Source organism: Acipenser ruthenus, chromosome 24 (genome assembly GCF_902713425.1).
Source record: "Acipenser ruthenus chromosome 24, fAciRut3.2 maternal haplotype, whole genome shotgun sequence".
Classification (NCBI taxonomy): Eukaryota; Metazoa; Chordata; class Actinopteri; order Acipenseriformes; family Acipenseridae; genus Acipenser; species Acipenser ruthenus.
The window spans coordinates 24147484-24173656 of NC_081212.1; the positions used below are offsets into that span (position 1 = coordinate 24147484).

Below are 26173 nucleotides of genomic sequence, written 5' to 3' on the forward strand. Positions count from 1 at the left end.
ATTCAGGCCACTCCCTCAGACTGACTTAAAAAGGTAGACATTCCATGTCGATTTGATTATCAATGTTCAAATAAAGCAACACAATACTTGCGCATCGACATTTCTTGTTCTTACTTGAAATAAAGTTTATCATAATAGTAAGCATTTAACAAATTATATAACAGTAACCCACGCCTCTTTAGAATGTTGTTTCCGGTCTATTTTAATTGTTTCAGTTCTTAGTATGCTTGCATTTTATTAGACTTGTTTTGTAATCTGGCACCAGGCACCATAGACTGCAGAATGTGGTTCAAGGAGAGTCGAATTTTATAAATTTAGGGGACCACGCGAACACAGGGTTTGTACTGCACCGTTGGATTAAACACGACCCTTCTCCTTTAAGAGCTCACTGTCTCCGTCTTGTGGTCATCAAAGGGGTGCAGGTCGCTTCGCAGTTGAAAGCTGCCTAGTGTTTTTCATGTTGTGTTCTCAGGATCACTTTGGGGGGGGGGTTAAAGGTTTTTAGAAAAATAAAGAGACTAGGAAAGCAGGGTCAAAGCCTGAAAACGGTGATTACGAGATAACAAGAAGTAATGAAGGAGCTGAAGGAGCCGCTGAAGCGAGTCTACACACCCCCTACCGATCTGACAGAACGGCGAACAGCATGCAGTTAATTGTAAAACATAAAGAAATCGTTTTTTTTTCAATCAGGGCTGTAGTGGATTTGTTTCCAGACAAGATCATCCGCTGTTCCGAATTTTACACGCCGTGTTTTCCCAACACAGAGAGAAATAGAGACTGAATTTGTATTTTTTGTTGTTGTTGAACATCATCGGACACTTGTTGAAATTGGAGTTGCTGTTTAAATATATACGTACATATTAATTGCGTTCTTTAAAACAAACTTTGAAAAATCAGTTTTTAAACTTATGGAGTATTTGAGCAAATCTTATATATTTTTCGTGCATTTGCAACTGCCTTGTGTGATTTTGTAATACGGAGTCCGTACAATCACAACGAAGAGGATTTTATAACTGGGTATTCGCTGTTTTGTTATTGTGGATTTCTGGATTTAAAAAAAAAACAAAAAAAAAAACATTAAATATTTTTAAGATCATTGAAGTTGTTTGGGAAAGAAATGGGAAGACCAATGACAAGCTACTGACAAAAATATATACTTTATTTTTGTTCATTTATTAACCGAACAAATCATGTTGAAAGACATGTCAAACTTTTAAATTTTATTTTATAGACTTCTAGACCAGTATAATTTTTGTTTTTTTTACAGTATGGCAGTCCCAATTGTTGGAAAGGTTCAACAAATTAAATAAAATGTATTTTGCTATATTGAGGGGGTTATAATTGTTAATTTTTTTATTTTTAATTACAAAAAAGAAAATGATGGCTTCCAAAAAATGGAATAATTTTTATGTTCGTTAACATCACTAATGTGGGGGGGTTTGGGCTCCTGGATATTTTAAATCTTACAACAAAAGAAAATGTACATTTAATAAATGTATATGGACACTGTTTACAAACAAGAAAACAAAAAAAACGATTTATGGCGCAGCGAATATGGGACTGAGAAACTTGCATTGAAATAGTTAATATATTTTCTTATATGCTATTTCTATTAGTAGATTTCTATTTTCATAAAATATTTCATATTCAACTAGTGAAACTTTGCGGCCTGCGTCATGGCAGGATCTCCGGGTTCAGGTGGCACCAACCCCCGGAAATTCAGCGAAAAAATTGCGCTGCACAACCAGAAACAGGCTGAGGAGACTCGGGCCTTCGAGCAGCTTATGACAGATATCACTCTCTCCAGGGTAAGCAAATTGATCTAATAATAAAGATTTAACCGATGTCAGTTTATCATGTGTTGGCTTATCAGCGACTGACGAATATTATTTTTGTTTGATAACGCAAACAAACAGAATATGAACTCCAGCCGTGTGCACTAGAGAGTGAGTGGTATAGATGAGTGTATACGAGTAGGACTCCATACTCTGAGTGGAAGGTAGGGCTTGTTAGATACCACCTGTCACATTGAAAATGTTGTTCTCCCAATTGAGCAAGGTGTAAAGTAAGTGTTATGAGTCTTGTAATCTGACCCTAAAATGGTTTACAGCATATACCGGTTCTCTCTGCAGCAGTGGAGAAAGTAGAACAGTATAAACACACAGAAAGCCCTAATGTCTTGTAGTATGTATGCAATTCTGACACTGTAGTGCTTTGACTAGTGCTGTGGTCTGGGAGGCACAGGACCAACCAAGCAGAAAGCAAAATATGGAATTTTCACCCCAGGTGGGGTAGGCATTATTCATGGTATACCTCTAGTTATGCACCGAAATAACGAACATTACAGATATGTATTGCATATATAACATGTATTTGAATGAACACGTATTATCCTGTTATAGATGGCTGTAGTAAAAAAAAAAAAGGGGGGGGGGGGGGGGGGGGGGTTTGGTTGCACTTAATGCCCCCGTGTAGTGTCCATTTAACATCATGTTTTAAAATGCACGAGTTTACACACTGGCTGACCTGTCATTCTTTATTCTGTTTATAAATGAAAATCTATAAGGCTGTTGGTAAGATAAATGAATGACCCCCAAGAAGAAATTTATGTATATAGATATATAAATGGATTTGGACAGCATGGAGAGCAATTTGCTTATTCAGTAAACATATGCAATGTTAACTTGCCGTGCATGTTACTGCATTACTGTGCACGCGTGCTTTGGGGCATGATTTGTCAACAGAATACGCCAGAATTGTTACATTTTAAATTGTATCCAGCTGTAATGCTGCTGATAAGGAGACATACACTCTTCATGATCAGCAGTTAAATGAATGCAGCTGCTGAAGATTAAGAGGCATCTGATATCCAGAGCTCCACAGAGTTCATTGAGAGAAATTTTATAGAAGTGGGTTTTTGTTTTCAGGGGAGTGGCACTTTTTGTCAGCAGATCTTTTCCTGTGGAGCAGAGAGAGCGAGAGAGAGAGATGGATACTTTGATAAGAATGTTGTTATAATTATTGGATTGGGGTGCCAGTATCTGTATTAGAATATTTAGTTTGCATTGTTGTGGTCCTTATGTTGCTGCCTGTATTGTTCTCTTATAGGTAGGTGACCCATGCTAGATGGATGCCATGTTGTTCTAATGTGTACATTTTTGACATGTTTTTGGAGTGGAGGTGTTCCATTCTGACTGGATTAGTGGAGGTCAGGGTTGGGGTCAATTCCTTTTTTTTCACTCCTAGTTCCTTTTCCAACTCAATTCCCATTCATTTAAAGACATTTCTGTGAAGGACTTGGAATTGATGTTGCAATTGGGAATTGGTTTTAAAAAGTAATTGGAAATGGAATTGGATTAGGCTTGACCCAACACTGCTGGTTGTACAGTGAAAGTGCTGCTCCCAGATATGCATTGTCTCACATTATGACCTGTGCTGTATAACATGATATGCATTGTGATTTATAGCATCTCGCTATGATTCAGTGTTGTAGTCGGGTGCCACACTGCTTCTCCTTGTTTCTCTAGGGGAGTGCTTTACTGCTAGACAGTACAGTGTTTGCACTGTGTGTCCTGGACTTGGAAACAAAGTTGTTTGTTTGAGTTTTCTTTTGTTTTGCTGGATTGTTATTGGCTGGAATTAGTAAAGACCAGTATTGTATCACCCACCCCGTACCCACACACATGTCAGAGTTGGCTTAGTGCACAAGTAGAACAGTATGTCGCTTTCAGCTGTGTTAATCTAGTGATTGATCTGCTCAAAACACTTAAGATTCTGCACTACTTTAGTGGGAGGTGTGGATGTGACAAAAGCTGCATTAGTCAACAAGAGGCTTTCTCTTAAGACCATGGTTATTTAACTGAAGATATGTCTGCACCTGGCTAGATATGTGAAGATCATGTTTTCAAGGATGCCTTGTCCCTAATGGGATCTTTATGGTTAAGACTAGACAAGATCTCAGTTTGAACGTCTGAAGGACACCATTGTGCCCCATAAAACCAATGGAAACGTGTTATAACAGAGAGGTCAAAACTTGTGCTTTAACCAAGCCAAAACTCTGTTTACTTAGTTTTAACATGCAGGAGACTTTTATCTATCTGTTTTTATGCTAGTGCACGTCATTTCTGTTCAAGGCCAGTAATTCTGAATCCGTTTGAAAATCTGTGCTGAATTCTTCCTAATACTGTGAAGTGAAAAATGTGTTTAGATCTCCAGCGTAGATCATCAACAGCAGATTAGATTATTTTTTTATTATTATTGGCATAAAAACGTGGCTGTGTTGCACTAGCTGGCTGCAACACAGTTCTCCCTTTCAAAATAAATTTATCTTGTTCTCTGTTGCTCCATGCTTTCAATGGAATTTATTTTATAGCTTTAAGATTAACTTTGTTTTAAATAAAGTCTCTTCCTAATTTACACCTCATAACTTTCTCACAGTATCTAGACCCCTTGTCAATGTGTACAGTTTGTTCCAAATCTTCTTTATCATTTATACATGTATTTATTTATTTTGTGATTGCTGTATGTCATAGAAACCTTGATGAACCTGCCGCAAGGTCTCTTAAAGAATGAAATCAGTGCCTAATAATGTTTTTCTATTGCTTGAGTTTATTAAATACATCTTATTGTTCCAGGGAGAATATTACACCCTTCTAACCTTTCTTCATACTGTAGCTACCTGTGAGTCAAATTGGGGGCTTTTTAATAGACACATTTGAGCTGCCCCTACCCCACTTGAAAAGACATGAGCTGAGACAAAGGGTGAGGTCTCAGGTTGCTCAAGACATTCAGTCTGAACTTATGGTGACTCAAAGCCAACCCACCATTGGGCTGAAACACAGGATCATAAGGTTGAGGAGAAAGTCATTGTTTGGCTTTTATGGGCTGAGGGGCATGTTAAAGCAGCCTTATTGGAGGGGTCCCCGAGTGGCTCACCTGGTGAAAGCACGACCACAGGGCGAGTCCTACAGTCATGGGAGCGCAGGTTCACGTCCTGGCTGTGCGAAGTCAACAGACTTTGCTTGAGATTCCAGAGGGAGCGTCGCATTACGGCAAATATGGAAGGGACTGTTTCTCCTCTTCACGCTACAGTGGACCCTGCCGACCAGGCGCCTGTAGAGCTCAGACAGGACACCTGCAGCGCTGGCCTTTTCCTTCCAGAGCCCAGTAGCTCGCTGACATCTGCTGTCGAGTTCCTGGGTGTAGAAGAGGAAACTGGTTTGGTCGTGGGATCGGAGGACGCCCACTGAACCTTCAGTTCTTCTGAGCAGTGATTTTGCTGTTTTCAGAATAAAATAACACATCAAATAGCAACCTAAATATTGTACATTTGTTTAATTCTAACAAATAATAACATTAATATTAATAAAATAATCTGAATAGTGCAACAATTCTACATTGTTGGAATGTATTTTCTATTGTTTTGGCCAGGTTACAATATTTCAATCAAACAATCAATCAATGTATTTTTATATAGTGCCTTTCGTGGCAATGCCATCCCAAAGCAGTTTACAGGAAAAATACAAAAAAAAATACAAAGTACAATGACAATAACTCAAATAAAAACATGATTACAAACGATTTACATGTAGGAGCACTAGTGGAGAAACTCTGACCTCCCAGGGTGACACACCTGGTCAAGGGAACAGTCAGCAGCTGTTAGCTTGAAGAGCGCAGCTGACATGGAGGGATGCAGCAAGTCCGATAAATATTTAGGGCCAGTTCCCCGGACAGCTCTGAAGGTCAACAGAGGAATCTTTGGAAAAAAAAAAAAAAAGTGAAAGGTATCCTCTATAAAGCATTATCAGGTCTGATAGAGAAGGTATTGTGTGATAATGGTGTGTTGGCATTGTGTGACAATGCTCTGTATGTTACAGGGGTTGATCCAGTATGAAAGCACAGAAGTCCTTGAGGCCTAGTTGGTGTCATGTTGGTTTTCAAGGGCTGTACCCAGTCAAGGGCAGGACTGTCCTACCTCTGGGCTGGTGCCCAGGCTTTAACCTTTTCTCCTCTGTTCAAAATGACTGTGACAAACAGAGCTAAAGCTAGCAGACAGTGGGGAGGATAAGCAGTGACTTTTATAACATCTGTCAGCAGTTCATATTGAGCTGTAGATTCTTGAAGATCCTTGAAGGAAGGGGTGAATGTTGTTTCAGTTTCCAGTGCTTAGTTGCAGTGTTACTTTATCTTTGTACGATTTCATATTGTCATATTTTCTGTCAACAAAGACACATTGCAGACAAGTGTCTTGGTGCTAAGAATTAAATCTGGCCCGCTCTGGATTTCTGTTGGCACAGCGTGAAATGCCATTAATCAATGTGTTTATGTTGGCTGCATTTATTATAGTCAGAATGGTAATACTTTTCATGTATTACAGATAATGCATTTCAAAATAATTCTCTCCCATTTTGTTTGAAGATTATGATTGACAGAAAACAGGATATGGGACAATTGTATGTCAGCACCATGCACACTATGAAGTACAGTCAGCACCATGCACACTATGAAGTACAGTCAGCACCATGCACACTATGAAGTACGGTCAGCACCATGCACACTATGAAGTACAGTCAGCACCATGCACACTATGAAGTACGGTCAGCATCATGCACACTGAAGTACAGTCAGCACCATGCACACTGAAGTACAGTCAGCACCATGCACACTATGAAGTACGGTCAGCACCATGCACACTATGAAGTACAGTGTCATGTTTGTTTGGAGACATTTGTACACTCCAGCTGTGCTTTTGTAGGCCTTTTATACACTTTCAGCCTCAGCTGACTTGTCATTTTAATTGGAGAGAGCATTTCTAAAAAAATGTAATGAATTATTATTGTCGCAGGTATACAGTATTTGATATACTTTTTATGTGTGTGTGTGTGTATATATTGATATACAAACGCACTGATTCCAATGTCTTGCAGTGGTCACCTGGCAACAATAAAAAACATGACCCCATTCACACAGCACTTAAAACACTCAAAAACGGTGCTTGTAAGACCTAGGGCTGGGTCTTGACTGCTGTGTTTAATTTGGGAGCAAAAACCGGAAAGTCCAGGAACCCTTTGCTAAAAATAACCATGCCATGGTAACTAGATTCAGGAGCAGGAGTTTTGTTTGCCCCTGTGACACAGTGCTGAACTCTGTGCAAAAGGGTGACGCTAAGAGTAACAAGCATATCAGTGACATTAGTCCTGGGTCACTGCTGTAAATCCCACATTAGAGCCGTAAGTAAGACGAGAAAGTAGATCCTCTTGACTTGTATCTACATAATAACTGACAGGCAGACTGACTGCTTCCATACAGCCCCAGACTGATATTCCCAACATGTGCAAAGAGAGTCCTTAGCAAGTCTCATCACAGATGGATAAGAGGTACTCTAGATATCTTCAAAACTCCAGTGATTCTGCAGTGAAACCTACAAATAGTATAGTAACTGGTATTGTGTGTGTGTGTGTTTTTTTTTTTTTTTTGTGCTCAGCGATTAAAGGACTGGGGTATGGTGTAAAATTAGCTGAAGTAATGGACAGCAATGTGGAAGCTATAGATCAGAGAGTAAGGTATGGCTCCAGCGGTAGAAATGGAGTACATCATTGGCCTATTGTTGGTAGAGAATGAGGTGGGGCTTTGAGATTCAAATTCTGCCCTTTGGTTAGCATGTGTAAGAACGACCATCTGAATTTGCCTATTCCTGATCGTAATGAAGATTTTGGTTGTTTACCTTGTGCTTGCAGAGAAAAGCTACACTGTATAAGGCAGGGGAGCAAAATACTCAACTTGGCTTAGTTTAATAGGTTGGCTCTGGGAGTCGGTATATAAAGGGTTTTATAAATCTGCAGTTCTTGAAAAAAAAAATTGCTCATTCACCATTGGTATGGGACATTTGAGCATGCATTATTGTTTCAAAGAAGGTTCTTTGATGCCTGGCGAATAGACACTTTCTTCCATTCACTTGCCTCTAACTACCAGAACAGAATGCCTTTGAATCCTTCTTCTCGAACCATAAGGCCATTGTGCTTCTCGGTCCCTACCTCAGGCCAAGGGGCTTTGCTGCCTGCTGGGGTGCGTTCAATTAAGAGAACGTTAGTAGAACACTTCTGTGCTCCACGAACATTTTTAATTATACATATTTTTTAATAATAATAATACTTTTATTATTATTATAATTTTTTTTTTTTTGCAATCAATAAATTGCAGTTAAATATATAATATACCTGAAATAATTTGTTGAGCTTCCTCTGGGTCCATATAAATAAAAAAAATAAAAAACATGTCCATCACCCAGAGTCAAACTAATCTCCTCAGTAGCCTTTTTTGTTCCACTGCGCAACCTCTCCAGATCGTTCGCCTCTGTTAGCAAACTCTAGCCACGAACAAATGACAGAAAGTCCAAAATCCTTTTCTTAGTTGAACGCATCCCTGGCTCCTCAGCCCTTGTCGTTTCCCCTGCCTGCCCCCGTCTCAGTGCAGGGGCTGACTGCTGTGTTTCTTTCTTGGCAGGTGCAGTTCCAGAAGGTTCAGCAGCTGCAGCTAACACAAACCCGGGCGCAGTACTATGGCGGCTCTCTGCCAAACGTCAATCAGATCGGCAACACTAGTGCAGACTTTCAGGTGAGCAGCAAGACACAGTTCTGAAATTCCCACTCTCTTCTCTGACATACAGCTGCATTGACGGTTTGCAGCATTTTTGGGGATTAAAAATAAAAAAAACATCTATCCTGGTCTACATGTAGTTTGTAAAACCGTTGAAACACAATGTTTGCACGTATTTGCATTTTTGAACTTTAACCTCAACTTGAATCAAAAGACTGCATGAGCCATTCTAGCCTTAGGCAAAATTCTTCTAAGGATCATTAGGGTGTTGAAAATGGTTAGCATGCTCTTCCCGAAGGATGATCCATTTACATTTTCCCCTTACTCAAAGGAAACCTTATAGTTTGAGTGTGTGTAAAAAAGGCTGCTTCAACCATTGCTGAGGTCGATTTCTAGCCTAGTCAGGCAAATGTCTGGCGAACCAAGGAGGCTGATCACCAGAGTTTAATTTGTCTCATCTCCAAATTCAGCCATGTGTTCCTTTTGAGATAAAGTGATCCATGTGATAAAGTTATTGGTAGCTCCTCAAAAGAAATTATACAATATATACTGCACTGTACCTCCCCAAATTTGTGTGCAAATATACGATTTTCAGCTAACTAGCATTTTCTAATGTGGATCGGTATGGCTATGGAATATCCATTTCCAATCCTTTTCCCATGCAGGGCTCGTTTACACCAGGATTGGACAGCATGCGCGGCACTCGGCACCACGGGCTGGTAGAGCGTGTCAGTCGAGACCGCAGCCGACTCAACTCTCCACACCGGCGACTTGCAGACAAGCTCGGACGCCAGATATCCTTTACTGACCCGGTGATGCTCTGCTGACTCGGAGTAGCAGCCGTCGCTTACATTAGGAGTGTCAGGTTGTTTATGTTTGGCTCTGTTCTTGTAGCATCCCTAAGTGAGGGAGCGAGAGAGAGCGAGAGGATATTTGCAATTAAGAAGCCTGAATAGGCAGGGCTGGGATCAGCAGCTTTGTACTGAGCACTCCTAGTCTAGCCAACAGCATCTGCTCCATCAGAATAGTACTGCATGAAGTGTGGTGATGCTGTACTGTTTAGGGATCCAGTGAGCCAGCTCTGCACCTGTGCTGTTAATTGATAACCTGGGTTATTTTTCTTTGAGACCCAGAGCCTTCCAACAGCTCCACTTAACCAACAGGAGAGATTAATTTTGGTTTAATAGGAGGCCTGCAGGCAAGGCCTGTGTCTTCTCAAGCGAGGACATCAGCCCTTTTAAAAACAGCAGCTACATAGTATAATGTCATGATTAATGTTTATTCCCTCAACCCAGCGTATAGAGGGCAATTAAGCACAACTGTGGGAGCATGTTTGTATGGGTGTGTGTATGTATACAGTATATATAATATATACTATATATATGTGTGTGTGTGTGTGTTTATGCTGGGCGTGTGTGTTCTTATTTAGTTAAACACAGTACGTTTTTGTGCACACTTATGGGTTGTAGGTGGGGTCTATAAATGGTAGGGGATGTACATACCGTGGAAGGAAGGCCCATCCTGAAAAACCAAAATGAAAGTGCACACCCCTGCATCTAGATGTTGTTTTAACTATTGCACACAAAGGGCCCCTGCTGTGATTGAATAGACTAGCGCACTTCTGAGCCCCTGATTGTTTGTCTTCGTGTTTCTGTCCTTTTGAGAGAGAGAATGAATACATTTGGGAGGTACCTGTCCGCTAGCTGGTTTATTGTTTGTTTTTTGAACTCAAGAGGATTAGGGGCTGTGAGGAGGAGGGAAAGTGTTCTGTTCAGATCCGGTTTCACCTTCAAGGGGAGAGAGATAGAGGGAGTGAGGGCAGGCCAAGGCTGAGTATTCAGTATTTTGATTCATTCTTTACCCACTCTCTTTTCATTGACTCTTTCAAAACCACGCTACGAGTATGTATTTACGTATCTACATTAGTTTGTTGTTTGTGGTTGAAAGAAGGTTTTTTGAGCAGGAAACCATAAACAAAAATATTTAAGACTTGATTAGTGTTGAATTAAAAAAAGCATGGTCTTTATTATAGGGTTAATCACTAAGCCCTTAAACAGCCAATGTATGTGAAATGCTGTCAGGGAGGCAGCAGGTTTATGTAAGCAGTCCAATGTCTTGACGTGACACGCTTGCTTTCTGTAATCTCAGGCAGTGAGTTACCTCTGTCAGGATTCTGCAGTTGTGTGATCTGGCAGCTCCTTCTCCTTCTACCTGAAACAGATCCTCTCTGTCCTACTGCCCTGCTACAGTAGCTCTCGTCCTCCCATGTTAGACACCTGCAGTAAAACAGTGGTAGTGCAAACATCCGAGCGCAGTGCTCTACTTGGATCAAGGGTTGTTCCAGGGCTTGCTTTAATCTTAATGCGTCTTTTAAAAAAGAATGCACACAATTTGTGGACAGAATTTCAAAACTTGACACCTTTTATTGAGTATCACCTCCTGAATAAATTCTGAACAGTTAGAGTAGTAAGACATTATTTTGTTTAAGCTTCCTTAAGCATCATATTCTACCTTAACTGAAAGAAAAATAAGATGCATTTAAAAAAAAAAATTTAAACTAGAAAATAAAATGCATATAAGTACATGGCTTAGACTTAGCTCAATAGTCTTGGTGCAAACATTGCTTTCTGTAAAACCAGAAACGGCACAAACTGTTATGCAAGAGTTCAAACTAGAGGTAAATTGCTGGTGACACACTACAGTAGATCAGAGGTTGAACTTTGTTTTCGGTATAGACGTCTGACTTTTGCTTTCTCAGAAATGTTCTACTTTCATACATTTTATTTATTGTTTGTAATCATTTCATTGTGTATTACACACTGCTTTCTGTTTTAAAGTCTTGTTTTCCACAAATGTTTTAAAGCATCTGTCAAAACAAGTGCAAGAGGTCAAAATCCAGGGGATTGAGTAACTGTTCCTCCGGACTATTTGATGGTATTAGGGTGAGTGTGGATTGTTTCTACAGTGTAAGCCCCCATTAGTGTAGTACTGTCTTTGTGGCTTGATGGTCTCAGAGGAGTTGTTGGCTATCTGCCCATCCCACGGCATTAACAACTCAAGGCTGATTTAAAACTGAAGAAAGCTCTTTCTTTTAGTGCATCTCTTATGGCTTGACAGTAAGAATACCTGAAAAATGTGTGCCAGGCTTTCTCTTCCATAGGAGTTGTGTGTTCTGTTTCCTTATGATGAATGTAATCAAGATGCTTAAGGATCTCAGTGGTGATACTCCTTGATATAAGATATAAGAAAGTATTGTGTATCCCAAGCTCGAACACAGACAGATGTTTGACTGTGTAACTGCCAGGAATGGTATTTTTTTTTTCTCTCCATAATTGCACTGTTTGACAATGCAAGGAACTTAGTGTTGACAGTTTGCTAGTGTTTGATAATGTTGCCATTGTTTCACTGACCTTTGATCAAGGCAGCGTTATTGTTCTGTTTGGTCATGCTGGGCCTGGGTTTGAATTTTATATAATCTGGGATTTCTTTTTTTATTATTTGTTATATAAAACCGTGAGGGTCAACCTGACATGTTACCTTACCTCCCTAACCACTAGGCCACACTGCCTCCCAATCCTTCAGTTTGAACCACACTGCATAACCACAAGTGCATGCGAAGTGCTCTAGTGTTTCTTTATAACAAAGCACCTTCCTTTTGTGTGTGAATTTCTACACAACGTTTGCGTGTAATGTCATTTTTATCTTGTTGGATTTCTACGTTGATAAGCTGTGTCAAGGTTGAATTGTGTTGGGAGTGGTATTCCTTGACTCGGGAACGTCGAGAGCTCTCCGTATGGATCTGTGTATCTGTCTCCGCCCCCGGATAACAGCTGGAGAAGGTGAGCACCGGCTTTTGTTTTCAGTTATAACCTAAAGATAAAGTCCCACATAAACACGTTTACCTGTAAACCTTGCAGGCTAACCCTTAAAAACCACATTGTTTACATTGGGGTGTGTGTGTGTGTGTGTGTGTGTGTGTATGTATATATGTGTGTGTATATATATATAATATATATATATATATATATGTATATAAAAAATCAACTTTTATATATATATATATATATATATAATAAAAGTAAAAATATTTTATTATATGTTTTGCTATTCAAATGCTTTTAGTTTTTTCTCTAAATCCTATAGTCTAAAAAAAATAAACATGATTTATTTAAAGGCTTATTGAATTGTATATTTAAAATTAATACCTTTTTTCTTCTAAAATGTTGTATGTTTGAAGTGCTGTCTTACAACCCTGCAGATTCTCCAAGTACTAACCAGCATCATATTCTCTCTAGTTCTAACCTGCCTTTTTTATTCAGGTTTGAACTCCAGAACACACATACAGTGCAATACTAACCACAACAGCTTTCAAAATGGCACATATCATTTTTTTTCCTTTCGGAACTTCTCTGGTTCTGTTTTTTGTTGCTCTCTCCACTCTGTTTGTCTGGCTTTCTAGAGACAACGAGTGGTCAAGATAAGATAATAATGGGAAGTAAATACCCGATAACTGGTATCCTTACCTGGTAGTGTCCTGAAAGAATCTGTTTTGTGTGTAAAAGTGCAACAGATGTATGGCCTTCGCTCTGTAGTCTGTACTTTACTGAGCCAGGCAGGACAGAGTGTGTGATGAAGCTAGGTGACCAGCAGGTAATTGGTGGCAACCTCCCATGCCTGGCTCGTTAGTGCTGTGCATGCTAACGATTTGGAGTCTCTGTCTGGGCCGACTGTGAGACAGATGCTGCTTGAAATCTGAAGAGGCAAGCTCTGCAGAGAATGTTTACAGCACACACACATCTGCAGCACATTACTGCAGGCTGGCTTGGAGAAGAGCCAGTTAGCTTTTCAACCATGCACAGGCTGCCAAGAAGCAGTGCTCTGCCTGTCTGAAACGGGTTTAGACATTTACTGAATATACCCCAACAGGGATTCCTCAAGTAGCAGCCCAATTTTACTGTCTTATATCAAAAACAAATGCTGAGAAAATGTACAAAATTGCTACAGGCAGTATTAAGCTGCAGGTGCTGTTTAAGATCACCCTAAAAATATTTTAATACAGGACAGGTAAATGGCCAATCCTTGCTGTAGTTTTTTACCAGTTTAGTGCACTTTCAATTCAGTTTAACTGCATTTTTATAAAAGTGATTACTGCTAATGGAAACACAACAAGGACAGTACAAGACAGAAGCATAAATAACTTACTATTCTAAACAGAGTATCTCGCACAGATGTAGGCATACCATAATCTGAACACGTCTCAAATACAGGGTCCTTCCCTGTCTCCCAGGGCACAGTGCCAATGGGTTGTTTAGTTCCAAGTGAACATTAATCCGCATCACAAACAACCATACAAGTTAGTATATTTGAGTGTGTGAGGGGAAGCTCTTCTGACACCAATCAATAAATACAGCAAAGAACAAAGTACAGCATGAAAGCAGTAGTATAGAGACAGTTTGGTTTGCCTGGGAGTTCTTGACCGGGAGATGCGAGTGTCTGTTTTTGTTTGTGCAATGCTGTATGTCCCAGCAGAGCGGTACAGATGTGGCACAGTCTGTTTCTGGGCAGTGCTGCTATGGTCTCGGGAGACTGTTTGTTTGCAGATCCATGTTGGGGCAGTGCAGTGGTCCCTGTGGGTTTTTGCTGAGCAGAGATATTGGGTATTGCTGTGTTTGGGTAGAGATGTCAGTCTGTCCCTGCGGAGCTCTTCAAGAGTCCAGCTGGCCCAGGGTCAGCAGTAGGGGTCACTGCCTCTCAAGTCTCACGCTCTCCCTACACACAAACTCACCTTTTCCCAGCTAACCCCCTCTGCTGGACTAGTGAGGCATTAACCCTTAAGATCCCATTTTTGTTTCCAATGTTCACAACACCAGGCTTGTGGCCTGGAGCCAAAGTTGAGAGATTATACTGCCTGCTGGCTGGGTCTGTAGTGTGTTAATGAGTGATCAGTGCAACATGAACATGTGGGTAAACATACTGATAAATGGTCCAGAGATGAACTGGAGAAACAGAGGTTTTCTGCATGCTTTTAATCAAGTTAAGTCTGTTTGGAGGCTTGCCAGCTCTCCATCTTCATTGGTCAACCTGCAACATTGTGAACCCCAATTGCATACAATATTTTATATGTAGGTCGTTCATCCATAACTCGGAACACTCTCATCATAAAATATTCAATTTCTAATGCAGTTTCTTGTTACTGCTCCTGAGTCCTTTTTTGTAAATCCCTGTTTAATATACAGCCTTGTTTCTTAAAGGCTGTGATGCTCAGATACGTTTCAAATGAGAGTTTTGTTTGCCCTTCTATGTGGCAGGTGAGTCAAAGCAAGGGTAAAGCAACCGTGTAATGCAAGGCTTTTCCTGAAGATTGCTGCTTCATAATCCTCCCCTTGTTATGTTCCATAAATAAAGATAGTACTGTTATTTAACTGTAAAGATAAAGTCCCTCATAAAAGGAGCTGTGAGGAAGGTGGGATTTAAACTTGAAACCACAACAGATTCCACATAAATCAATCGCAGAATGTTTCTGTTGAATTCTAGATATTTGTGGGCAGCAGCATGTGATTCGGGTCTCTCAAAGCTTGCACATGCTTTGTCAGTCCTCTCTATTTTCAGCAGGGCATCGCCCCCAGCAAGCAGATGAAGGAACAGCAAGCTTTAGATACAACATGCTATTGAGCTGATGGGGTATTTTATAGTGAAGAAAGGAACACTTGTGTACTGATAAAAGAAGACAATTACGATTTTTCCTGTTCTGTTAGGCAGGCAGTTTGTAAATTGTTACATGACCTAGTCCTGTATTTTACAGTATGCTGTCTTGTTCATGAGTATGAGAGGGGGGGGGGGGGGGGGATAGAGAAACCTTGTTTCTTGACTCTGTTGTGTTAGTAACACTCTATTCCTAATAAACGGGCGACATGCCTCCTAGATGTATTTTAGGGTGCTGTTATGGAATTATCTAGTCCTGTGTATTTTGTTTGCAGTTTGCTACAATGGTGTGATACTGTACCTCTGTACAGTCAACATAGAAAGATATCTTGTGAAGTAAATGGTGGCACCAGTAGATGCAACATAAACATCTTATTTCTACCTTTTTTAGCTTCTGGTTTGCTTACTCTTAGACCTTCAATCTTGATCTTTGCTCACTCACTAAACAGCAGCCTGCCATCTATCTCCTCCTTGCTGCTCCTTTACACATTGACGCCCTCTGCCACACGCCTACTAACCACGATGAGCGCCAAGCAAGGTGTGATTCAGGATTGTAATCTGTAATGTTTCCATCTCTAAAGGGAGCAGCCATCCTGGAGCGAAGAGAAACGGCCCGGATTTAGATTATTATCCCAGCTCAACAGGTGAACCCTGACCCTGATTCCTCACAGAGGAATCAGCCCTAGATTCATTTTCATCTTTACTTTCTTCTCCTCCTGTCCGTCTTTATCTAAATCTCACTGTCGTTCTCTTGGGAATAAAACAAAACAATGTTTTAGCCAAGGTTCTGCAAACGGAAAGGTGTGCATACCCGGGTTGGACACAAAAACCAGAAACACGGACCACAAAACAGTCTGCAAAGTGTTTAAATAGTTCAGGGTGGAGGTATTTGGAAGCACCTTCCAACCAATCTCCTTCAGTCTGTCCCCTATTTCAAAGTATGTCTGATCAGTGGTCTGAAAGTGACTCTCAGCAGAGAGATGCAGCTTTTATGTATTGCAGAATATGTGTCTTGTCTTCCGTTTGCATAATCAATTAATCTGTTGCACAAAGTGTGTCTTACTTATTTTTTGACAACTCTTATGGGGTCGCTTGTAGATCAAAATATTGTGTACCGTTGTACATGTATTAAATGTATATATTTAATTTATTTCATATCCAACAGAAATTTATCTTTCAGATTCCGAGTAATGAAGTTTGTCATTATAACTGTACTTTTTGTTACTGTTGGCCAAATGGTATTTTCTAATTATTAACATGTTCTTTTATTCTTCTAACTTCTAACTGGCCAGTAAACAGGCTTACTGTATCAATTTGCCAAACCACCAGCAAGGGGACCACCACCTGGTAAAAAAAAAAAATTAATGAGTGAATGTGTATCTTCAAGCCAACACAGGGAAAGAATCACCCTGGTGTAAATATCTGTTCACAGCGACAGCAGTGTAAATGAGCAGTGTGCAGCTTGACCTTCAGTGTCTCTGTGGTTTCTAACTCATATACCCCCGCCCCCCACCCCTCTCCCTCGAACAGGACAAATTCCGACTCTGCTCTGCACACGAGTGCCTTGAACCCCAATCCCCAGGACCCCTTTGTGGGTATGAACCAGCAGATGTCGAGAGCGCCCCCTCAACGCAACGGTGAGCCAGTCGCAACCTTCCTTTTTCATCGTCACTTTCAAAGGGATGATCGGTTTCTATCTGTATCTATTTCAAGATCAGAGGAAGGTCTGCACACAGGAAGCATGGAGGGGGGGATTTATTTGTTCATTTATTTATTTCGGGAAGAAAGAATTTCTTCCCTTTTTCCTTTCCTTTTTATCTATTTTGTTTTATTAAAATAAATTCTCCAGTCTCAGATCTCGTTTTGGAGAGCGTCTTGAGAGACAGGGAGAGGGTGGACCAGGCTGACTGATGCCTGTAGGTTTTTGGCCCCGGGATAATTAGCTGTGACCTGAGGAGTGGCTTGTGATAGGAGAGGCAGTGCCACAATAAAGGGCATGAACATGGCCATCTGGACACAAATAAGGTCACAAGCTCAGTCTCTGGGAGGGATTTGCAAAACATCCTCCCTTTCTCCTATGCTGTGAATAGGGTGGTTTAATACACATGTTTGTGGAGGCTGACAGAGCTAAAGAAGTGAAAGGATTGTCTTGAGCAAGCAGTTGGATCGGAGTCTGGGGTAAAAGAAAACCTTGTCTCTGATACACATACGCAGACATTCTTGCTGCTTGTCGGCCCCTTATCTTTCTTGGGACAAAGTCCTTGCGAGAGGCCCCACGGCATGCCCTCCTTTATTAATAATTAGATATGTTATCCAGTTATTCACGGCAATCCCGCTTGAATTGGGCATCACTGTTTTAAGGCATACAATTCTTCACCAGATTATTTAATGATACATTGTCTAACAGCTGCAATTAGATGTGGTGATTACAACTAAAGACCCTTATTTATGGAACGTTAAGAACTCTTGTTTAAAACAATGCTGTTCTTATTTCCTAGTCCCCTGGGGCTCTGGTTTCAATGTTTATTTTTACTCATTCCTGATGCCTCATTCAGAGGAAAGGCAGAAGAGGTTTAAAGCTGCAGAGTCCAGTTTTAGTACATCCACAGAGTCGACTTTCATATAAAGCCAAAAAAGAGACACGACAGAGCAAAGTTTAGAGACCAATTGCTGTTTCTAAATTGCTAAAGCTTCTGCATATTCAGATTGAATTGAACACCACCTGATGATACACTGCCAGTGCAGAGCATGTGAGGGAGCTAGGGATGAGTGCAGCTGGTCTAGCCTGGGAGTTTTACTGACTACCATTTCATTTTGTCATTTTTCCACAGTCAGCGTTAATGAAGCCGAGATCGACGGGATGGGAGATGGTGAGTGGTTACTGAACAAGAGAAAGGGTTTTGCAATATCCAGGAGGGTGACCTCTGTGAAATGCAGCCAGACTTGATAATGAAAGACTTGAATTCGTCTGCAGCAGGCGTTTCCAGATCAGCCTTTGATTGCGTCAGTAAATCTAAACGTGCAAGACATGTATGCCTGTCTTCAGTGCCAGACTTTCTATGTCGTATTTAACGACATGTTTTCTTCTTAATATTTGTTTGTCATCCTCCTTGTCTGATTGCCTGATTGCGTCCCTCCATCCTTTTGGCTTGTCCTTGTGTCGACATGCCCACAGTAACTCCCCCTTTTCTTTGCTGTCTTGAGTTTGATCTCTGTGTTAAGCATGCATCCCTGCTGGGTGTTGCAGTGGGTTAATCCACTATGATGCTGTGCCACGCTCTCCCAGTATTAAAGGGAGGCTGTCCTGTAAGGAGGCCAGCCTTCCCCCGGGGCCCGTTTTTTAGATTTGTTTCTTCGATTCCTTTTTGTTTTACACTATTACTTCCTTTCTAAGACTGAATGTAATGCTTACAGTCCTTGCATGGGAGTTACTGCAGCACTGTGTATGATTTCACCACTTGTCATTATACAGATGCCCTCATGCATATCTGCTATTCCACGTTTTTTGAATGAATAGTATGTTAATCGTTTCATCATTTCCTGTTTGGCAACTGTTCGTTTTTCTCCTGACAGTGTTTGTTCTACGTCATATTTAGGTAGAATTATTCATTTCCATTTTACGTCCTTGGTGAGAAAAGCCCCAGCGTGCATCTCAACTCAAACAGGTTTCCTGTTGCCAAGGAAACACAACAAAGTGCAAAACATCCTTTAAACACCTGCTGGTCAGATGCGTACCAGGGGACTGCTGTGCTCTGACAAAGCAGCCCATCCCAGTGAGCTGCTGTAGTGTTCTGCTGCCGTTTCGCTGGTTTATTTGCATATCCTGAAAATCCTGTTGGTACACTGTACCTTTGCTATTATCTTGATTTGATTGATTTTTTTTTTCCTTTCTCTCCCTCCCAGTTAGCTCTGCTGTTTTGTTCCAATGATGTGTTTAGACTGGAGTTATGTCTGTCCATGCTGCTGGTCGCTCTGTGCTTTGCATGCACAGTACTGTATTTCCTGGTAATGCTGCTCTGGAAAGTAACTCTTGTTTGTCTTGTCCAGTGTTCTCGTTCCCAGCCTTGGCAAACGAGGAGAGTCTGATGGGTGTCAGCAAGCCACTCCCCAAACAGCTGTGGGAGGCCAAGAAGGTGAGTGGGGAAAAGGGCATGTCAAGAAGTAACCGTCTTGATAGAATAACATTACACTCTCAGGGTAATACAACTCGGCCTCTTAAACAGCTCATAATGTGAGATGAGGAAGGTTAGTTACACAACAGGATGTCAGAACTGTTGAAGGAATTTGGCATTAAGGTGTGTCTTTATGTGTTTATATCTCCAACCCTGGATAAGCTCCTTAAGATCCCAGCAGGGGTCACTATATCATTGAGGAAATGCATGTCTGCCTGTTTTCAGCAGCCTGTGGAATAGATTGTGGCTAAGACATTGCAGGGCAAAAGGAAGGGTGGGAGAAGGTTGTGTATTTCACAGGAAAAGCACAAACCCCCAAAAATGTGTGCCTTAAGGAAACATGGGACTCTGCATCTTTTTTTTTGGGGGGGGGGGGGGAGAACAAAATGCTGAAGTTCTTTCATTCCTTTCCCTTGATGCAGGTGCAGTCTCTGTCCTCACGCCCCAAATCATGTGAAGTGCCTGGAATCAAGTGAGTTGCACCTCATTTGTATAGGAAACAAGACTACATTTAATTTTACTCCGTCTGCAAAGGTATTGTGTTATCTGTCAAAAAGAGTGTGAGGCAGACTGTTTATTTGTGTTACTGTGGCTATTTTACTGTGCGTTGGTACATGTCTTCATTGTTTGTATGTGAGTGCACATGTGGTTGCACTGCTTTAAAAAGATATAAAAAACAACAACATGATTTATAAACATTTGTAACGTTTCCTCTGCCAGTATTTTCCCGTCCCCGGAACAGAATGCTGGGCTCTCCCATTTCCAGGGGACGTTGAACACAGGCGGATCACTGCCAGACCTGACCAACCTGCACTTCCCCTCTCCACTGCCCACCCCGCTGGACCCTGAAGATGGAGGGTACCCCAGCCTGAGTGGAGGGAGCAGCACAGGAAACCTGCCCGCTGCCATGATGCACCTGGGCATTGGGAACTCGCAAGGTGCAGTTGCCTGATAGCTGCCACTTAGTTACTTTGCTGTATGAGGTTTATAGGAGATATTCTCGCAGTAGAAGACCTGTATACCAAAAACAACCAAACAGATTAAATGATCATCTAGTTCGCTTGCCAACTGGACTTGTCAGTCCCAGCTTTAATTAACCTCTATTTATAGTGCTGTTGATCGGTTCTTGATACCAACATCTCTCTTTCCCACAGGACTCTCCTCCTCCCTGAGTAACCCGTCCATCCAGGCTACCCTCAACAACTCTCAGCTGCACTCATCGCTCAGCAACCCCTCCATCCACTCGTCTCTGCGCCTGTCCTCTCTGTCCAACCCACAACAGGGGGCCCTCAGCAACACGCCGCGCCGGCGCCACACCCCCGTCAGCCCCCTGACCCTGTCTCCCGGGGCCGAGCAGCGCAGGGGCCTCGGCATGCAGCTCTCCCCTACCATGTCCCCGTCTCTGTCCCCCATCACACAGGTAAGCACCACGGGCACACACGCATGCTTTACGTTGACTCCCAGTATGCTATTATGTTGATCGTGTCCCTCTGCCTGTCACACTGCACATGGTTTCTTTCCAGTCTAAATATTTTTCCAGTATTTTATCATAGACTCATAACATTCCTTGGCTCTTTGCTCTTGGGTATTATAAAGACTTCAGTACTGTTTTTTTTCCCTTCTATTTAGTAAAGCTTATTTTGAAGCAAACTTGTTGCGAAACATTATAGGTTTTTGTGGAGTTACTATCAAGTCCTCAAAGGGCTGGTAGAGCAATCACACAGCTGTGCTGTCTGTCCCTTGTTACAGGTGAGCATCTGGTATCCGCACACCTGGGCAGTCGCAGATCACACATACACTGACACACCTGTACCACTGCGCACAGACACACCTGTGCTGTAACTTTACTGCATTGTCGATCACACTGGTCAACACTTCTTGACTGTCAATTATGACGTAAAACTTCCAGAAGTGAATTTGTACAGTTTGCACCCATCATGCTCATTCAGTTATGAAAATACATAAATAGCAATGTGCTGTCGAGACATGGCGAGGCACTGGAAAAAGTGCTTTGATTTTCCATTTTAGGAAATTTTAAATTTCTTCTTCGAGGCAGTGACTTCTCTTCATGCAACAGGAAAATCCATTTAAAAGCTGTTGGGTTCTCAGGATCGCTCACTCAAATGCCAGCCCTGTTAATGTTATAAAGATCTAAACATTTAGTGTTAATAACTATTACCCTTGGACAAATTTACCTTGACTTAACATGACATTTGCGTCGTTGTTATTGTTGTTGTTGTTGTTGTTGTTGTTGTTGTGATGATGAGAAGAATAATAAACGGTGTGCTGTAATTAACGACTTTCAGTTTGCCTGTTTTCAGGGCGTTTCCTTGGACACCAGCAGTCTGCCAATGGAGCCGCCCCCTCCCTACCACCTGTACCAGCAGTCCCAGCAGTCTTTGCAACAACAGCAGCAGCAGCAGCAGCAGCAGCAGTCCCACCAGCCAATACAGCAGAGCTCCCAGCGTTCCTCGGGGCAACAGCAGCAACAGCAACAGCAACAGCAGCAGCTTCAGCAGCAGCAGCAGCAACAGCAGCTTCAGCAGCAGCCAGTGGCTTCCCTCCACAACCTTCATATGGATCTGAACTCCAATGCCAATGTGAGTACCGGGCAGCAGATACTAATGGAACCGTTATTATTTGTAGTTTGTGTTAATACTAAATTCATGTTGTAATGCTGTTACCTTACGGAATGTATATTTACGTGCTCATCTCCTCTCCCGTTTCCTTTTCTGCAGCACAACTCATTGGGGGCGTTCTTCTATGATCCCTTCATGGACACCCAGCTCTCGGGCAGGCAGTCCAAGTCCCTGTCTTACCAGGTAAAAGAGTGACATTCACGATGCACTAACTATTCTGACACCCTGTTTCATTTTGTTCAGCTGCAAGAGAAGCTTGGCTGTTAAGAAATGAGGATTCTTGAGTGTGCCGCGCTGATTCTTCCATTTTGAATGCACACCTTTTCTAACCATGCTGTGTTCTCTAGCAGCTCGACCAGTTCAACATGTTGGAGAACTCCATGAGTTCACTGCCGGGGGGAAGCTGCTTTGACCCGGGGTCCAACCTCTGCTACTCCCAGGCGTCACTGATGGGGTTGGGTGGGAGCCACGGGGACCTGCAGGAGTCACTGCAGTTGCGGCAGAACATGTTCTTCTCAAACTGCGGGGGAGGCATCCCCAACATCATTCTAACAGGTAAGCAACAGGTGATGGTGTCCCAGTAGTGCCAGGTCAACCATGCACTTTGGATTGTGATCGGGTCACATCTTTGAAGCTCAGTAGGGCTTGGCCTGATCAGGACTTGGATGGTGACCCTCTGCCTGTGACCTGCGTGACTGTACTGAATAGGTGATTTCTTCTTCCTTCTCAGACGAGTCGAACCCGAGCCTGTCCAAGGATATCAGCAGCGCGCTGGCAGGGGTGCCGGAGTGCTTTGACTCGGAGGGGGAGTTCCTGGGCAACGAGTTGCGAATCGAACCCCTCAGCCTGGACGGACTGAGCATGCTGAGTGACCCCGACATGGTCCTACCTGACCCCTCTGTGGAGGACAGCTTCCGCAGTGACAGACTCTAGGGAGATGGAGTAGGGGAAGAGGATGCTTTGTAATGTGGATATCACCCCCTACACACACACATACATACACACATGCATCACACACACACACACACACACGCATACACACACAGGGAATGGGGGCTTTGGATCCTGTAGAGCCACAGAGCAGACCCGTTTACCATCCAGCCACTTTTTTATTTAGGTTTTTATTCTTTTCCTATCCCAATATCTGCAAAGACAGTGTGATATCGATAGCTGTGTCTGTTCTAAAACACACAACCTGCAATGTGGAAGGGTTAGCCATCTTCTATACCGCCAGCAAAGATTGTGTGGCCCCTGGTCCTGTTCTGGAACACCAGAGCACAGTTTAAAATCTGTAAAATACCCTGCATCATACCATCACTATAGTATCCATGTACCCCAATAACCTGCTGTCTGTCTTCTGCAGGATTAAAACCTGACCAAACCCTTCCAAGGCAGGCCTGTGCCCGACCTGTACTGTAAATTAAAAACATATCTATAATGGAGTTTCTCCTCAGTCAAACTCCACGATAACCTGAAAATCTGGCAGAATTAAACACAAGAGGGGAGAGATTTTTTTAAATCCAGTGTTTATATTTAAAAAATGTATTTAGCTTTTTTTTTTTTTGTACAAAGTCGTTTGACGCAGATTTTTTTTTTTTTTTTAATGCATTAAAAACAAAAGGGCAAAAAATAGAAGAAATAAAATAAAGGAAATAGAATGAGGGTCTTCAGAGCTTGGAGAATCACATTCTTTGTAAACTGGTTTCTTTCTCTATAGATGCTAAATGCATCTGTTCTTGTAATCGGACACCACCAGCACTGTTCGAGTAACACACCTGTATTGTGAAAACTGTATTTTATATATGTAGAGTTTAACTGAGGAGATCTGTGATGGAGAAACCCTAAAAGTGCATCTAAGCAAGTATTTTTGTCAAATGGACATTTCCCACCCAAACACTGCAGAGATTGAACAGCTAATCAAGGTTTGGTGGGACATTTTCAACGCATTCAATGCGGTTCTGTGAAATCTCACAGTTACAACATGCAGCCACCAGGAGGAGTAAAAAGGGAAGGACATTGCTTTGAATAAGTTTTTGTGGCCAAAATGACTTCCCCTTTTTTAAATTGCTATTTTTATATACCTTTTAATTTAAGCTGAATTTTTACATAGTGCACAGTACCTCTTGTTGTTGCATATTGTAATTGTGTTATTTAAAAAAAAAAAAAAAAAATCATTCTTTCTTTTAAGGGAATGAGTAATCAGACTTTTTTCCATGTGAATTTCTTTTTTAATTAAATACGAAATCTTTTGGTAAGTTAAGGCAGAGATGTTGTTTTTAAGCGAGGTTTCTGTTTCTGTGTGTTGACTAACTGTACTGTGGGGGGAGAGAGACTAATACCTGTGGAACAGGAATCCAATATGTACCTGAAGAAGTGAATCTGAGGCTCAGACATTAAAAGCTCGATTGCACAGTGATAAAGGGAGCAGTGACCATCATATATGATGGTTTTATTTTTTAATGAATAGCAATGCAGTCACTAATCTTGAGCTGGTTTCCAGTAAACCGTCTAGTTGGAGGAGAGGGGCGGGAGTAGAATTGTTTCTGGGGCAGATTTCAGTATCAGTACCTTTTCTCTATAATGTTGCAAAAGTCTTTTTGTTTGTTGTCATCGTTAATGAGTAGTTTTGTATGTTTTGAATACCAATGTGGTTTACTAGCAGTAGAACTTGTCCTAGCTCGGAATCCCACCAGGGGGTGCTGTGGAGTAGTAAACAAGCAGTCTCAAGGAAAAGAAAACCCAACTGGGCTAAGCTGAGCTGTGAGCTGCTGAATCTGTTTGTTTTTAGGAACAAACCCATTTACAGCAGATTTCTGCCCCCAGTAGAAGGCCTGGGCCTAGCTAAAGGGTGTTTGACAAACATGTTGTCTAACAATTCAGAGACCAGAAGAAAGAACTAGGAATGTGAAAGTGGATCTTTTATAAATTACACATACAGTACACAATAAATACATAAGTTTGTGTAAGTTCTGTAATGTACCTTTGTAAGCGATTGTAATACTGCAGTAAATCATCTGTCACATACTTCCCTTCACTATATAGGTCAACTAATAGAGCAAAATGATTTCTGGTACTATATTAGGTTAAAGTTATTTAGGTAGTTTTCTTCCGAGGTCACAGCACCTCAGCAGTGCCTTTGTAAAGCATGCCAGTGACTGGGAGAAGCAGCTGGTTGATTAAAGACAGATTGTGAAGTGAAGTGCAAGATGGGTAAAAGTTCAGAAATTATTACCTCAAATATCACCACTTTACAAAGTGTTTATAAAGTGGTATTAAAACTGTGTCAAAATTATTACTGATTCACTTTCATTTTTCTAGTTTTACTGGCCATCCTCCTAGTTTTGTTTCTGGCACAAGTTGATTCTATTCTACGGAGCGTTTGTAAAACAAGAGTTTATTTTTTTAGGAGGATATTTTTGCAGCTATATTATAATAATAACAATAAAAAAGCTTGGGCTCAAAGTTCATTTAAAGTTGATACCCTCTTGTCTGCTTACAAACCTCCTTACCAAGCACCCACAATTCAGAGGAGGGGAATACAACTGCTAAACAATTACTCCTTCGAAATGTCTGACTGTTTGTAACCTGTTTTTTGTAACCAGTAAATTGAAAAGTTATTGTAACACCCCCCCCCCCCCCCCCCCCCTTCTACTGTTGGTCTGGTCTTGACTGTGAGGTGGAGATTGCTAACACCCCTCCTGTTAGGTGTGGTTTGGTCCTTTCAACTATTGCCTTATTCTAACAACCCTCTCACACCTCACAATCAAATATGTGTCACCCAAATTCTTTTCTACTTAATTCTGTGTGTATCTCTATTTTATGATTTATTATGATTACTAATGTTATCAATTTATCGTAGAAGGAATTCAACTTTTCTTTTTTTTTTTTAAAGTCTTGTTACTATGGTTTTTGTTTTTGTTTAAACAATGTACAGTTCTATTTAAAGAGAGATGTTTCTTGTCCACTAGTGTTAACATTTATTTTTTATTTGTAATATGGCATTTTTAAATCTTTCTTTTCGGATATTAAAATTTTACTACACAGGAATGCTTTTGGTCTGTGTTT

General features: G+C 41.4%; 1 protein-coding gene across 7 annotated transcripts; it reads left to right on the forward strand.

Moving 5' to 3' along the window:
• Nucleotides 1–384: 384 nt before the first annotated feature.
• Nucleotides 385–26173, forward strand: LOC117429535 (CREB-regulated transcription coactivator 3-like). 7 transcript variants are annotated; one of them, XM_058998858.1, is made up of 15 exons: nucleotides 385–1808; nucleotides 8503–8613; nucleotides 9261–9389; nucleotides 12373–12434; nucleotides 15879–15941; nucleotides 16828–16934; nucleotides 18129–18167; nucleotides 19345–19430; nucleotides 19892–19941; nucleotides 20190–20407; nucleotides 20624–20889; nucleotides 21776–22069; nucleotides 22208–22291; nucleotides 22456–22663; nucleotides 22839–26173. In XM_058998858.1, the coding sequence occupies exons 1-15, from the start codon at nucleotides 1677–1679 to the stop codon at nucleotides 23039–23041; spliced, it is 2052 nt and encodes a 683-aa protein (XP_058854841.1). In that variant the 5' UTR covers nucleotides 385–1676; the 3' UTR covers nucleotides 23042–26173. The 7 variants fall into 7 exon arrangements, with proteins under 7 accessions (XP_058854841.1, XP_058854843.1, XP_034757793.2 ...); XM_058998860.1 differs by having other exon boundaries at nucleotides 22459–22663; XM_034901902.2 differs by having other exon boundaries at nucleotides 21791–22069.

Excerpts from the sequence above, each read along its gene's own strand:
- LOC117429535 (XM_058998858.1), top strand. The coding sequence starts at position 1,677 with ATGGCAGGATCTCCGGGTTCAGGTGGCACCAACCCCCGGAAATTCAGC. Across the intron at positions 18,168-19,344 it reads GATCGACGGGATGGGAGATG|TGTTCTCGTTCCCAGCCTTG; the intron begins GTGAGTGGTTAC and ends TGTCTTGTCCAG. Across the intron at positions 19,942-20,189 it reads TGTGAAGTGCCTGGAATCAA|TATTTTCCCGTCCCCGGAAC; the intron begins GTGAGTTGCACC and ends TTCCTCTGCCAG.